The sequence below is a fragment of the Patiria miniata genome, unplaced genomic scaffold, assembly GCF_015706575.1.
Source record: "Patiria miniata isolate m_02_andy unplaced genomic scaffold, ASM1570657v1 HiC_scaffold_7, whole genome shotgun sequence".
Lineage (NCBI taxonomy): Eukaryota > Metazoa > Echinodermata > Asteroidea > Valvatida > Asterinidae > Patiria > Patiria miniata.
Window position 1 is genome coordinate 21,333,774 of NW_024037074.1, and position 15,429 is coordinate 21,349,202.

Consider the following 15,429-nt stretch of genomic DNA (forward strand, 5'->3'; position numbering starts at 1 on the left):
AATATATTGAATGACCCTCACTGAGTTGTATCAGAAGGTTTTAAGTTCCGCCAGATTGAGACATTTGTTATGTTCTTGTACATATAGTATTGGAATATAACCCCTATGGAGCATCTTCTAGCTCAACTGGTGGAAGATTCTGCCCCTGTGGCTCGTCGTCTGGTCGCTCTTCTCTTCAATTCACTCCAGCCAGTGGATAGGACTGGTGAGGTCCAAATAGAACGCTGTATTACCCTGATCCAGACTAACCCGACTGCTAGCAGGGTGTTCTATCAGTATGCACATAGGCATATGTCAGTAGCTACAGCAGGTAGGCTCATGAATGTACATCACTGTCGGTCTTACATGTGCATTACAGAACTGCGGCACTAATTTAACATCTACATACGATGTATGAAGTGAGGAAAGTCTAAAGTGACATGGACAAAAAACAATAAAATAAGTGCTGTGAATCTGTACAATGAAAAAATGTAAATCAAAAGTTTTGTTGTATTTTAAGGGGTGTTTTTTTTATTATGTTGATGAAAATTTATCTTTTTTATTTCTGAAATTTCTTCAAGAAGCTATGAGCTAGATGTCTATAATTCATTCATGTATTGCAAGTAATGGAATTCAATACTTGATCAGAATAAACTTAATATTGAATAAAACCCAACATTGAATTGACATCACCCCAATGCACATTCCATCTAATGAATCGAAGAAACTTAAAGAAAGACATTTTCCCTTCAGCTCAGTGGTGGTACAGCCACAGATATTCCATTATGGCTGATGAGAATTGTCTTCCCTCGTCTGAGTAAGACCAAAAAAAGTCTGTACAAGTTATGCTGGTGATATTCAATCCCAATCTTGACAATTTGTTTTTCACCTTTTTTAGACACTCTGTGTTGCTAATATGGAAAATAATTTGATGGGAAATAATTCAAGCATGTTTCTTCTGAGTTTTGGTGGTGAAAGACAGTTTAGCATGGTTGATATTCACATATCACCTTGTTTTCCAGGGAAATTCTTGCTGCTTCTTGGCCAATGTATTCTGGGCTGTGTCCGTAAGGCTCAGTCTAAGAACGGACAATCCCAAACAAACCCCACCCAGGGGGCGGGGCAAGATGAAGGGGAGGAGGAGAAGGAGAACGTGGTTAGAGATGAGGACAGCTTGAGTCTACAAGATACTGACATCATGGAAGGAATGTTGGAGATCATTGCTGTACTCTGGACAGGAATTAATGATCAGCTGGCTAAGGTACTAATGCATGTAGATGCAGAGTTGGCTGTTGGGATCTTTTACTTCATGTCACTCATTCCATTGCAGATATTTGCAGAAAATGGGCTGGAACGTGGTGTTTATCAACCTGAAAAAGAAATGTTAGAGATCCTCAGCAATACTGAGAGTATATGAGTCCCTTTGACTGTCGAGTTGGAATTGTTTAACAATGATATTTATGTTTAATCTGTAAAAAATTTACCAAATTTATATGCAAGATGCAGGATAGACTTGACTCAAGTCAGGTGTCAGACTGTAATATATGCATCGACTATTGCAATATTACAAGAGATCTGTGTAACATACATCTTCACAAGTCAGTTTTGAGGCCAACATATAGTAGTTTAGTTTAGTCATCATTATTCCAACATAACCACATTGGCAATGTAGACCTACCTGTCTTAAGATTTTTTACAAGTGTTTCAGAATTTTGCAGTTTGCATGAAATTATCTAGTGTCAAAACTTGAGTTAAGCAACTCGCTACATTTCTGCTACCTCTTGCTGAAAAATTGCAAAGTTTTGCATCCTAAAACCTATAAATGCCTATGTTTTGGTGATTGGAAAACCTCTTAAAACTCACATTTTGATTTTCAAAACCTGTTAAAAAAACACTGTATTGATGAAGAGTGGCACTGTGAGGCCTGTAAATATATTAGATATGTTTGTGCAGCATCGACTCAGGTAATCTACCAGGACCTTCATACATGTGAGGTGGAGCTCATCTGCCATTTTGGGGAGCAACAAATCAAACTGCGATATTCAGAGAATTAGTATTTGAGGCAAATGCCTCCAGGATCACTAAAAACAACTTTGCCAACAGCAATGATTTGAGTATTCTGTATTCATCAATCAAGAATCTGTTGAAGTATTGATAAAGCTGTTGATAATACTCAAACCATTAATTACTTACCAGATATGCATATTCTTTCCTTGACTCATTTTTGTGTGTGTGTTGACTCCACAGCCTGAGAATCAAACCACTAAGAAGCAGCTTGTGTCTAGATTCAGCAAAGCCCTGCCAGAATTCCTGGCTGTCTTCCAGGTCAGCCCATCAGTATTATACGTTTGTATTCATTAATATGAATGACAGTAAAGACATTGCTATTTGCACAGAGCCTGTGACATGGTGTATATTCCATGTGGGACATGGTCTCTAATGGCTTTTAATGGTTCAAAACATCAGCGTAAATAGTACGGAGTGTACAGTCAGAAGATTGTGGGAGGCCAACGGCTGATTTCCGGAACAGTGGCTTAACTTGTGCCAAATTTGTTGCACAGCTGGGAAAAAAATTTACGATCAGTGTTGTAGTACTCGTACTCGGTTCTTGTACTCGAGTACTGCTCGAGTTCTTTTTTGAGAGTAATCGTACTTGAATGTCAAAGTATTCGTACTCGAAATGACGGTACTCGTACTCGGGCAGCAAGGTACTCGTACTCGACATGTCGAAATTGTACTCGATCATCAAGGTAGTCGTACTCAAAATGCAGTGCTCGAAAAAAAAAAATGGTATAGCTTGACTTACCATGGCCGTGTTGCTTTGTCCAATGCTTTGTCTTAATGATTATACTTTCAGTTCAAATGGTTGACTGACTTGCAGTGAAATCAAAGTTTTCTTACTTTCCTCTGCGCACGTTCCGGCAAGTGAGTGAGTCTGTATATCGGTCTGACTGGGCCTGGGCCAATTACACACAATGAACCATTTGCCGTATGTGGGCACAATTGCCAATCATGTACGTGAAATGCCGAGGTGTTCCTCAAAATGGTTGTTCGATTAACTTGGGTGATTGGAGCAAGGCCGTTTTCCAAACCCTGGTTTTGGGTCCAGCCCATTGCCAACCTGCATGAATGGAGAAAGAGACTGAGCTGAAGCCAGGGTTTGGAAAACGGCCCTTATGCCCGGTTCCGGCATCAGGGCCACAGACATAAACACAGGCCTAGGATCTAGATTGTCACGTCAGGGAAGCAGACTATATGCGTAGTACACATACGTTACCACAAATTAAAAATTAATTTCAAATAATTGAAAAATGCTTAAAAAGACGATCCCTAGTTTGTATCACAAGTGATTAACAGTACACATAATTTTCGGCTTCAAGCACAATGTACTAGTAGGCCTACTCGTACCTTTATTCGGACTTGTACTCGGACTACAAGTACTCGTACTCATACTCGGAAGTACAAGTACCTGCACTCGGAGACCCGTACTTGTACTCGGAAGTACAATTACTCGTACGCGTACACCTAAGTACTCGGCAGTACTCGGTACTCGGAAAAAAGTACTCGACTACAACACTGTTTAGGATCGATTTCACAAAACTTGGTGTAGCCGCAAAACGTTTCAAAAGTTTAGATGTGAAATACCTGCTTGTATTGTAGGCCGTTTGTGTATGATTTCTGTTAAGTCACAAAATAGTCCTTGAATCACCTCTGCCTGCCATTTTGAAAACAATTTGTCTGACCTTCGGAATTGTGTGGCAATTTTGTCACGGGTGAAATAGCAATTTGTTTACTTCAGGCACAGAGCTGTGAGTGTCTTGTATCAACCTTGATAAAGTGAGCAATGACAGACTCCATGATAATCGCAATTAGTCAGTAAAATGGTCCAATTTCAGTTGCAACACCGTACCTTTCGCTACCAAAATGATTGCATAATGTACGCCATAATTTTGTTGTGTGAGTTGCGGACGTACGCACTGTGAAACTTTTGTGAAGTGTATCATAACTGAAATGTTGCGCAATTGACGCAATAAAATGTGGTGCAGGGTTAGTTAAAGGGAAGATACAACATTTGCAAACATCAAAAAATGAAATGATCAAATTATCACGCAATACCTTACTGAATTGTTAGGGACTGACACTCTAAATCATCCTTTAAAATCATGGCTCCTGGTGTGCTGACATTTTTAAGAAAAACTATTTTTCCAACGCTGTACGGCTGACCAGCGTTGGAAAAAAACTGGCTCTTTTCAAAAACTGTTCCTAAGTTTTCATATTGAGTTATTCTGAATTTTCTTTGCAATTGATTACACACCTGTGAAGGGGTACAAGCCCGCTAGACTGATTCTCTGACCTTACAATTCCCCAAGTGTATTAATTGCTCTGTTTCATTTTAAGTGGGGTCAGGGAACCAGACTACAAGAATGTGATAGGTTTTCTTGGTTTTTCCAGCATCTACAAGCCCAAAACGTGAAACAAGTCAGTTGACAATATTTTCTATAACTACTAATCCTCCAAATCCATTTATTTCTGAAAATTACAGCAAAAGCAAATGTTGTACATTCACTTTAAGCCACTGCATAAAGTTTTGTGAAATAAGCTGCTGTACACGCATAAGTGTTGAAAGGTATCAACGAATCCAGGCATGTGATCATTGTACACTCATGAATCCCCCTTCAACGGAGAAGCCTGCTATTATACACGCTAAACAAGAATTTTTAAGGGTCTGTGTTGTAATAACGTTAACCTTAAAATTCCCTGCTGTGGTTTATGTGGATAAATTTGTATTTTTCCCCGAGTATTTTATACTCACTTGATGAAGATGGCTTTTGATCTTGCAAATAAAAAAACCAAATATCTTTCATTATCCAATGGATATGATGTACCGGTACATGCTAACAATACAATCTTGAAGCAGTTTGGCGTTATTGCCAAGTAGTCAATTCATATTGCATGTGAGTCATGACAAATTGGTAGTTTTTAAATTGTGAAGAAGAATAACATAACACAGTAATCAAGGAAGTTGAAATATGTCATTTTGTTTTCAGGATGGTCGTGCTTTGTCGGCTGTGTTAGTCATTGCTGGATATGTACCGTCGTCATCTATTCCAACATTCAGGTAGAATAATAATGCACCTAATCTGTCTTTTTTGAACGGTACTTTTTTTGAACGGCATTTATATGGCATATATTTCGTTATCAAAGTAATTTTTTCAAATGTTCATTGTATCTACATGTCAAATACTGTTTGTCTAAAATTATTTTGTTGAAGAATTACACCAGTAGTTCTTTCCATAGAAACAGGCATGCAACTCTTCCTCGGACCAACTGATTTCCTCGTTTTGTCACTTCACATTTATGCCACTATAACTTGAAAAACACTGTACAAAGTCTTGTAAAGCTTGGAATTTCATCTTTTTGTGTTACTTCCCAGTTGCATGCCTGTAGAAAGAACAACCCAGAAATTATTCCTTGAAAAGAGAAATGAAAAGTGAAAAATTATTGGGATTGAGATAGATCTGGTTTGTAATGCATTCGTTTGTTTGGACAGTCGGAGCTGTTTGACAACACTGAAGGCCATGACGCCCTCTGCCACCTCGTCTGACTTTGGACCCCTCCTGGAGTGTCTTGTGGCCTGGGGGCGGGGCTCTGATGTACTAGAGCTCATATCTGATTGGCTGGAGGCTGCACTCAGGACCAGTCCAAAATCTAAGAAGGTAACTTCAAAATCTAAGAAGGTAACTTTTTGAAAAGTTGAGACCTGGTCACAGATATTACAGTCAAATATGATTAATATGAGCAGGGTTTGGACGAGATCAATATTAGAATGAGCACATGCAGTAAGCAAGCTAAGCGATTTAATGTGGCCTGCTTTCTGAATTTTCTGCCACTGTTGCATTCACCTGGATGCTTGTACACATGGCAGTCCACACGTGCTGATAACGTGCGATAGAGATCTCGTTGGCCATTTCCCTTCACGAATGACATTCAGCATTTAGTGGTGTGCAAGACATTTAAGTTCTCCATTCAGATAAAGTAACATTAGCCAATATGTCATGCAAGCAAAGAGTTATTTTGTAATCAAGAAACAACACAATGCTTTGTGAGGTACACATGGTTCCTTGTAGGGAAGCAGGTACACAAAGTAACAATTAGAACAATAGATCCCATAAGTCAGTCTTTAGAAATCTATCTGCTCCATAACGGAGCTTTGAGATGTTCATGTAAGGCTGTATGTACTTAAGTGCAGTACAGCGTTTTGAGGAGTGATAGCTCTGCTCGTCTGGTCATCAATTCCGGCCATCGTGTTGTTTTCTTCGATTATTTTTTTTTTACTTTACTTTTAAACTTGTTTTTACTGTACATGAATACAACATGCTTTGAGGGAAGAAGAGAAAAAAATACTTGTCTCATAGTCTTGGAATTACGATTCTGATTTTGAATGACTCAGTTTTGCCTAAGCCTACTTAACAGCATGGGTGGTCACAAATGATCTTTTACTGAGTTGATATTGTATTTTTGGATGCAGAAATCTCGGCAGGTCAGTTTCTGTGATCCTATTCAGCCACAGCCAATTCTTGCATTGAGCTACCTGGACTGGCTACTGTCACAATTCCCATGCCTATCTGTCCTATTGGCATCCTGCTCCGATAAGCTTCAAGATCTCAGCTCAGTCCTCAAGACTACCCTGGTAAGAAGATATTTTGGTCTTTGCATGAAATGGATTGGATTGTATGCATATCATTGTATGCATATCCCATCTAAGAGGCAATTGCTTATAATTCTTGTTCCAAATCACACCAGTAATTGGTAAAAACAAAAGGTGTTAAATGTAGCTTTATTGGTCTCCAAAGTAGGTTTTATACTTACAATTACATCTTTGCATTGGCCACTATTCGTTTGGATTTTCTATAATCCTGCCTTGAACAAAACTTCACTCAAGAATTTATTCAGCATTTTGGCGACTCTTGCATAAAAAGTTTATTAATTAAAGAGCCCATGTCATATAATTTCCACCCATTATTTTCAGGTGTGTCTGGAGCAGCGTTTGATGAGCCCTAAGCCCTTGAGTGACCTGGTTACTGATGAGGTCTTGGTGACATCCCTTCAGATGTACTGCAGACTGCAAATCCACCTGACATCTGGTCATTTGGTCAGTCAGTTGGACCAGAATCTTACAGTAAGAGTTATTCCGGCGTTTGAAGAAAGAATCAACGTTAGTAACCATATACATCCAAAAAAGGGTAAAGACAGTGACAAAATTAAGAGTAAATGATGGTGAAATGTTCACCCAAACTGCAGCATTTCCATCATTCACTCTGTATTTTGTCTCTCTCTTCAACTGTTCTGGCTGTACATGGTTACTACTGTTGATTCTGGAGGTTTTCCACCAGTCAAACAGCGACAACACCAAAAATGAAACATTTGACCTAAACATGTGTACTCCATGCTTTTACCCATGCTTGCATAAAGTTGAATTTATTAGTGAACTGTTAAATACTACATTACTGCTACACATATTTTTATTATATTTACATTAAGTAAATTATTACATTGATAATTGTTATATTTAGTTAATTGTTACATTGAGTAAATTGATAATGATAATATAAATCCGTCCAGAATTATCTTGATAACTTGTCTCTGCTACTTAGACTCAGGATGGAACCATGAGTAGGGGTGCGACATGGACTCTGACTGAGCTGATTGCATGGGCAGATAGGGAGATACTCACTAGGATGCAAGGGGGACCAGACCCCAGGACAGATCACCAGTCAGCTGATGAGGATTGCCCAGCAGCTAAAAGAACCGCAGTAGACACGGCAGATAGGAATCTGTTGGATCTTGGAATGGAAATCTTGAAGGTACCTCAACACAGGCTTGCCTATCTGGAATGATATACTTATTGTTAGAAGTATTGGAAAGTACTAAACATTATAATCAGAAGTATTCAGAAAACCTGAGAATATACCGATGTTAGAAAAAAAGACAGTGTATTCACTACGTTTGAAGTTAATCTAGCATGGATGGAAGCAGTGATATATTTAATAACACATTTATTATCTGTTTCATTGGGTTTTCCCCGTCTTATCCAACCATTGCAGGTTATTCTCAGCATGAGTAGTGAGACCATCATGCTTGGAATCAGTGACAAGGAATTCCAGACTGGATTGGCTGACTTCTGTCAGCTGCTTCTCAAAACAGGTACAAAAGAATGAGCTGACAAAACATCTTCTGATCAACTTGGTACTTGGTTGGTTCTTCTCCTGAATACTCCGCAGGGAAGTTTGAACAGGAGGCCAGAAACACAAGGCAAACCCCTTCTCTTTAGCGATAGGTGTTACTGGGTTCTTTTACGTGCATTGCATTACACAACACACGGGACCTATGGTTTTACGTCCCATCTGAAGGACGAAGCAATAATGGTTAAGTGCCTTGCTAAAGGGCACAAGTGTAGACTTGTGCAATGTGCAAAATGATCCAATGTACCCTTAAGATAGTCAGTAAAATAAAAACATCTATTTTTAAGAACTACATGTATATTTAATTTCTGGTAATGTTTGTAATGTGTTTAACGCAACAAAACAAAGGTAATTCTACAAAAGTTGATTTGTTATCATGTACCCAACCCGAGTGGTATATTTAATCCTAATAAAAGTAATATGCAACACAGTGCATCAGGGGGAAAAGTCTGGTGCACTTTGATGTATTCAGCTACCAACACCAGTGTATAAACGGCCAGCTTCTGAGACAATGAGAGCTAGTCCCATTGAACAATGCCACAGGTGTATCCTGCTGCATTCGGTGACCACAGACTCTGAGGCAGTTTGGCCTTAAAGACTTTTGGCCTGATGGATCTTGCTACACTGGGCAGGGTTGTCACTTGGACAAGTGTTGCATGTTGCTGCACTTAGCAGGGTTTCTAGCCAAAATAGCCTTGAGGGTTAGGGTTAAGGTCTGATCTTGTCCCCTTTTTGTCTTGGCACAGACTATGGCTTTGAGTTACTTCCAGTGGTTACCAGACTTCTGTATCAAATGAGCCAGCAAGATCTGAACCATAGCCTGATGGATGACAGGGGGAGGACTGATGATGTAGCATCCAGCCATCTCCTTGGTTGTCTCATCAAGACACTGGTAGACAGAACTATGCAGGATTCAGATGGGACAAAGGAACAAGTACAAAAGGTAGGAATGGAAGTGCCAAGAAATCATTTTCTATGAGGAAACAGTTTACTGTGTAGAATGAATGCTAATAAGACCCGTCCTCTGTGAAGTTTTGCAGTTTGTTCTGTTTTTATGTTATGATGTCACACCAACCTTGCTTGATTTTAGATTGTAATCCATTAAATTCAAAATTTCACACGCTGTAATTTGGAATTAATTATGAAAAAGACCAAATTTACATACGGTAACTAAACAATCCCTTCAGCATGTTGGTGGTTATTCAGAATTGTGTATTAAGAGGAGCGCCTGTCCATTCAAGGTGAAGAAATTGAAGACCGCAAAGCTACCCTCACCCCAAGCCCATTACATTCCTAATAAGTGACAATCAAGACTATGGACAAAATGAAAAGAGGGACACTTTTTGGAACTGGCCATAACTCATTAATTATTTTTCCAATTTGAAATATTTTTGTTGTTGGAAAAGCTAATGATCAATACTTGTCAAATATGTATCAATTTTTGCAATAGGTTTTTAAAAAGCTGTGAAAACAGGGTGCTTTGAGTTTTTTTTATTACACCCTGTACAATATAATGGATATAAAGAACAAGTGATGAGATTGCCTTTTGTGTTGTCCAGACCCTGACTGCAATGAAGCCAGCCATGCGTGAAGTCTTACACTGCTGCCACAAACAACAGCAGCAGCAAGCAATCCTTGGCAGCCCAAGACATGACATCATGTCATCCATCATGGCTGCTTCAGTTGCCGAGGTAACGCATCACATGCAAGGAGGTGGGCTGGACCGTTGCCGAGATGTGACTGAATTACCCACAGTATCTGCCTTCTTGTTGGGTCTGATAGCACGTACACAGTCCAGGCTGGGGTAAATCAATCTCTCAATCTCTATCCATATATCGTCGTGTCCGTGCAACAAGGTCCTATCTCCTACAATGACATTTACACAAAACGCGAGTTTTAGGATGTCTAAAGGTCGTATCTTGCTTAAAATAACCCGGATGTACACACAAAGTCAATGGATGTCAAGATACGACCTTGTTGCGCGGAGTGTATTCGCGTAAGATACGACTTTGTTGCAGGATTGAGTTACAACTTTGTTGCACTGACTCAATGATACATGGGGCTTCTGGAATGTCTGTTTTGTGACTTTTGTCTCGGGCCTTTTACGGATTGAATTTACATACTAATTTAATGTTCTTCTTTTTATGAATATTTTATTTACTCCTTCCTTCACCATTCAGGTTTAATATTTCCTGAACATTTTCATGTTGTATTTACCTTGATTCAGATCCTTTGTGAGTGAGATGGAACGGTTCACATCATCAGATGCCGTAGGAAGCATTGAGGATCTGACAGCAGTTTTGCATGTACTGTATGCAATCAGCCACGGTAATTGCATCTTCTGTGTCTAAGTCTTCTCTCATAATATAAAAGATGTCAGTCAGTCAGAAAGCTTCTCAATCAAGGTTTTGGTGTTTTGTGAATCTGAATAGCTTTCCAATGATGTAGAACACTTGGGCATTAAAAAATTTTGTTCAAAAGTATTAACATGATACTTATCATTATTATTAACCCTCCTACTGTTTGAAAAGTCACAGACAGTCAAAAATTCCATCCACTTCCCCTGCCAAGCACTTTGACTTAACAAGTTCAGTCAACAGACAAAAGCAGGCAACTGTTAAGCACAACTGTCTTATCAATCTCCTACTGTCAAAGCATAGCTGTATCAAGTTACATAAACAGTCCCAGCCAGTCAATCCTGCTTTATGTAAGCTGGGAGCGTTTAACTCTTGAAAACAGTCACTTGTTTGATTTTGACTGAAAGGACAACTTGGCACAGAATGTATGTTTGCATAGGAGGGTTAATCATTTCTGGTAATGAAACCAAGGATTCCTCAAAAGCGCCTTAGGCACTGTAGCTCGCAAGCCCAAAGAAACCTGTAGAGAGGAGACAACGAGACGAAATTACAGTTTTAGAGGTGGGAGGAAAAACCCAGAATGATGTTCTAGGAAAAACCTACGGAATCAGGCAGAGACTGAAAACTCAATCCACATGTTGGCCCAGGCGGGATTCGAACCCGGGTCACAACGGTGGAAAGTGAGGAAAGAACTGCTACACCAACCTGAGTCCCTTTGGTCATTGCAAAGGGAGACATGATAGACATCAATCAAAAATGGGGAAAATGGAGAAAAAACACCAGAAACAACTATTTTTTTAACTGGTAGACAGAGCTGATTCAGTCACTGTTATGTATCCAATGTGAAGTCATACATGAACAACCACTGTAAAACCTGTGATCATAATTGTCCAACAGCAGCGGATGTTTTATGTAAATCCGATGCATGGCTGAAGTGGTGCACTTTCACATGAAATAGGTTTTAGAAGTCAAATTTGTCGACTTAAGAATCTTGCTATTGTGAAAAATAGCAAGCTAAGGACAAATCAGCAGTTTTAACAAAATTGCGAGTATCAGAACAATAAAACTCAACACACAAGATAAATATAAGGATAACATATATGTATGATTAAATACTACAAATGTGTTCATGTTAAACAGCTTTCATAATGCTATAATTTATGTTTCACAATATGTATTGTGCTGTATATTAGTGGTAAAATGGTATCATTGCATCCCAACCAATGTATTTGTTGACTTTGTGTAGGATCCAAGAAGGCTGCAGGAATCCAGACATGTTTATCAGCTGTTGGTAACAAGCTAGAGGAACTACAAAGACTGAGGAAAGACAACACAGAACATGATGTGGCCGATCCAAACACCGATAAGTTAGTTGAAAACAAAAACACCTAATTTCTAAGCCTGTAAAGACTTGTTTGTACTCTCCACAAACTGTTAATGCAAACAAGATGTTGGTGCGAGACAATTCATTAAAGTTGAGCGTATTTTAAACCTAGTGAATTTCACTGTCAAATTCACTGTGCCCTTTACTTTGCGTTTACATTTGTGTGAAGTATGAACAGGTCTTAAGATGATCCATATCCCTGATTGTCATCACTATCATCACAGTCACCCTCCTCACCACAACTTGCATTGTTATATTATGTCTTTTCATACTGTTTCATTGGTCTAGAACAGCCATGTGTCAGTCCATAAAATTAACCGCTAACTTGATATACACTGAGTTGCATTTAAATTACCTCATATACACTGTGTTGCATATAGTTTGCCTCATATACACTATGCTGCATACATATTACCTCAGCGTTGCGAGCACATACTGCACGCGTAGGGCCTTCCCGCGCCGGGCACGCCCGTGCGTCCCGTGATTGAGAACTGCAATCGCTCCGTCTTATTTCCGGCACGAAAGATCACCGTTATCAAAAGTGATTTAATTTATTTCTGGCAAAGTAAGTGACAAACCTCGCCCCCTGTTGTATGCGCCCCTTGGGTGTTAAATAACGCCATATCCCACATCACAGCAGTCAACAATTGTCAATTATCACCATCATTATTACTAGTGCTTTAATCACCATTTCCATCATTGTCATGATATCCATTACATGTACAGCCATGTGATTGGAAAAGGCGATTTCTAAATGTAACCGATGAAATATTTGAAGCATATTTCAACCATATATTTTTTATAATCTCCTTTACTTTTCCTATCTCTTTTGAAAGTTTTATTAATGTTTTGTAACCCATTAGTCGGTACGTGGAAATGCTTTTTCACAAGTTTTGGATTGTTTTCATGTTTTCAAAGTATTGAAATTATTATTATCTTCATTGTTTTATGTACATTTTATATTGTGAGAAAATCTGTCCTTTAGCCCTGGGTGGGTCAGCCACACATTCCAGGTTTCTGGAAAAGTAATTACCTCCAGGCAGGAGGCCTGACTACACGTACCTCATTATTATTCATTAGACTCTAGCTTTTCTAGTTACTTTGTTTCATCACCCCCTTCTCTGTTTATTCATAATCCCTATAGGCCTTTTCACACTATCTCCGTTTCGAACCGTGTTGAAACCTACCCGGATCCAACCCGGTTCAGCCCGAGTATTTTTCGACACGGATCGGAGAGACGCGACGTTCACACTGTCCTTTACGGGAACGGCCGCTACGTGAACCGTGTAACGTTCAATCCGGCTACGGCCCACGTGTATTCACACTACAAATTCTCGACACGGATCGCATTCGGCACAGGGCGCTGCGATGATTTTCTCAATCCCATAATGCATTGCGACGCACACGGCTGCTGCGCGCACGAGGCTTCTGCGCGCACGAGGCTTACGGACAGGCCGGTGTTCAGCGTGAATTTACTACTCTGTGAAATACGGACTCATTGGTAGTATTGCGCATGCCTATTATGAGAAGGACCTGTCACGTGAAAGGGTTTGGCCAATAATAAGAGAGTAAAGCCTAAAGGAATCCGATTTGGGAGTCCGATTTGTGTACGACACCAGCGCAGCTGTGTGCAATATTTCCAAAATGGCTCCGGTCATTTCGTTAGACGATTCGTTCTATTTAACATTAGAAATGTACTTTTTTGGGGTACATTTTGCAGACCTAATACAAGCCCAGACTCGGTAAAGGATGCTCCATACACCGATACATTATTGGATGATAATTAGGGAGCAATTGTTTCGTGATCGGTGTTGTGACGGCGATAGTGGTGGAGGGAAATATTATGCACGGCGTGTCAGATTTTCGGTAAAATGTCGGCCTCAACTCAACACGGATCGGCCGTGAGTGACTCAACCCCGGGCGGTTCACACTGTCATTTTCGACACGGTTCAGGCCGAAAAATGCAATTTCGATCCGGGTTGAGATTTTCAACCCTGGTCCCTCCCAGGGTTGATTTCGATCCGGCTAGAGCACGCTACCCGGGTCGGAACCGGGTTGAAATGTTAGAAGTGGGAAAAGGGTTGAAAAAAATCTCGGGGTTGGAACCGGTTCCAACCCGGAGATTTTGGACAGTGTGAAAAGGCCTTATGTGGTCTGCCCAGGAATGTGAGGCACTGGCCAACATCCTGTGGTTCAGATAAGCTTGGTTCAGTCCTGTGTTAGCCACCAACGAGAGCACACACATGTTGTAAAGTCGTTTAATTTAAAGAAAGTTTTACAGCGCTGGCTGCGCTTTGCTGCCATGCGGCCAATGAGGAATAAAAACAGTATATTTTCCATCTAAACTTGAAGATCCTGTGTTCCCCTGGTCACATAAAGGTTACATAACACTTTATTTTGAATGAAACTACATGCACACAGACATGTTCATGTTAGCGAGCGAAATCTTTGAAAATTAATTTCTCCCATTTGGAAGACCGTATCTGCATGCAACTTTCAGGGTTATTTCCCTGTAATGATCCAAGTATGTGCTAAAAATCATTGTGATATGTTCATTACTTTTCGTTGATATTGGAAAACTAGGCCTGGCTACGTGCATTTTTGAAAGTTGTAACACTGGCGTTTGCAAGCTTCACGAATATTACCAAGGTTCTTATCCATTATGGTGTGCAGTAAAAATTTGGAGAAAAGACTGCTTCACGATTTGTTACTTGATAAATATCACCCTTTTTGCCGGCTTCCATTGGTCGATACCGAGACCAACGCCAAGTCACGCCGAGTGACGCTAATGAATATGCTAATATACCCCCTCATTGCTGAACAATGTAGTGGGTTGGGTGACAAAAAATCCTCGTCGAAATTTTCCTTGGAGTGTTTGCAACAACAGATTAAGCTTTAAGCTGAAATTCTGAATATACTAAGATGATATAAGTGTTCAACTACTCTTGAAATAACAACTTGGAGAAATTCCTAGAAATTGATATAAATACATAGATTTGGGGAAGTTTGCGAACAATTTCTTCCAGACTTGAAGGTCAGCTTTATCAGTAACCAGTGTTGACGTTTTGGCATTGATGACGGCGATTTTTCCACAAACATGAAGTTTACAATTTCTTTTTAGGTTATAATTTAACATTTTAATCATACTGAGCATATTTTCTGAGAAACACAACATTAAAAAAGGCCATGTTTTTTGGGGTGCATGAATTTCACTGCTCTGTCATAGCGTCTAAGTACCTAATCGGATTAGCTTTGCCTATCAACGGCAGACGCTTCGCCTTAGCAACCATATGGCTGTGTATGTCATTGCCATCTGACAGAATTGTCATGATCTTGGTGTCATAAATTGTTTATCAAATGACAAACCTTCCACTTCAGAATCTCTCATCCTCCATCTGAAAGGTTGTCTTAAAAAAGCTCATTTAAAAATATTTTTGACTCATCAGCTTTTCCTCATAACCAAGGA

The 15,429-nt window shown here is 39.7% G+C and overlaps 1 protein-coding gene across 3 annotated transcripts in view; it reads left to right on the plus strand.

The window, feature by feature from the left end:
* The window catches only part of LOC119745662 (condensin-2 complex subunit G2-like), a 32,602-nt gene that overhangs the window by 15,614 nt on the left and 1,559 nt on the right, over positions 1 to 15,429 (plus strand). For 2 of the 3 annotated variants that reach the window (XM_038222185.1, XM_038222186.1), the window contains exons 14-26: positions 88 to 310; positions 1,002 to 1,240; positions 2,227 to 2,304; positions 5,028 to 5,098; positions 5,531 to 5,717; positions 6,509 to 6,670; positions 7,010 to 7,159; positions 7,635 to 7,844; positions 8,085 to 8,184; positions 8,969 to 9,165; positions 9,782 to 10,026; positions 10,450 to 10,550; positions 11,826 to 11,946. In XM_038222185.1, coding sequence (XP_038078113.1) covers positions 88 to 310; positions 1,002 to 1,240; positions 2,227 to 2,304; positions 5,028 to 5,098; positions 5,531 to 5,717; positions 6,509 to 6,670; positions 7,010 to 7,159; positions 7,635 to 7,844; positions 8,085 to 8,184; positions 8,969 to 9,165; positions 9,782 to 10,026; positions 10,450 to 10,550; positions 11,826 to 11,946 — 2,084 coding nt within the window. The remainder of the gene's footprint in view (positions 1 to 87; positions 311 to 1,001; positions 1,241 to 2,226; positions 2,305 to 5,027; positions 5,099 to 5,530; positions 5,718 to 6,508; positions 6,671 to 7,009; positions 7,160 to 7,634; positions 7,845 to 8,084; positions 8,185 to 8,968; positions 9,166 to 9,781; positions 10,027 to 10,449; positions 10,551 to 11,825; positions 11,947 to 15,429) is intronic. The other variant, XM_038222187.1, reaches the window with a different exon arrangement.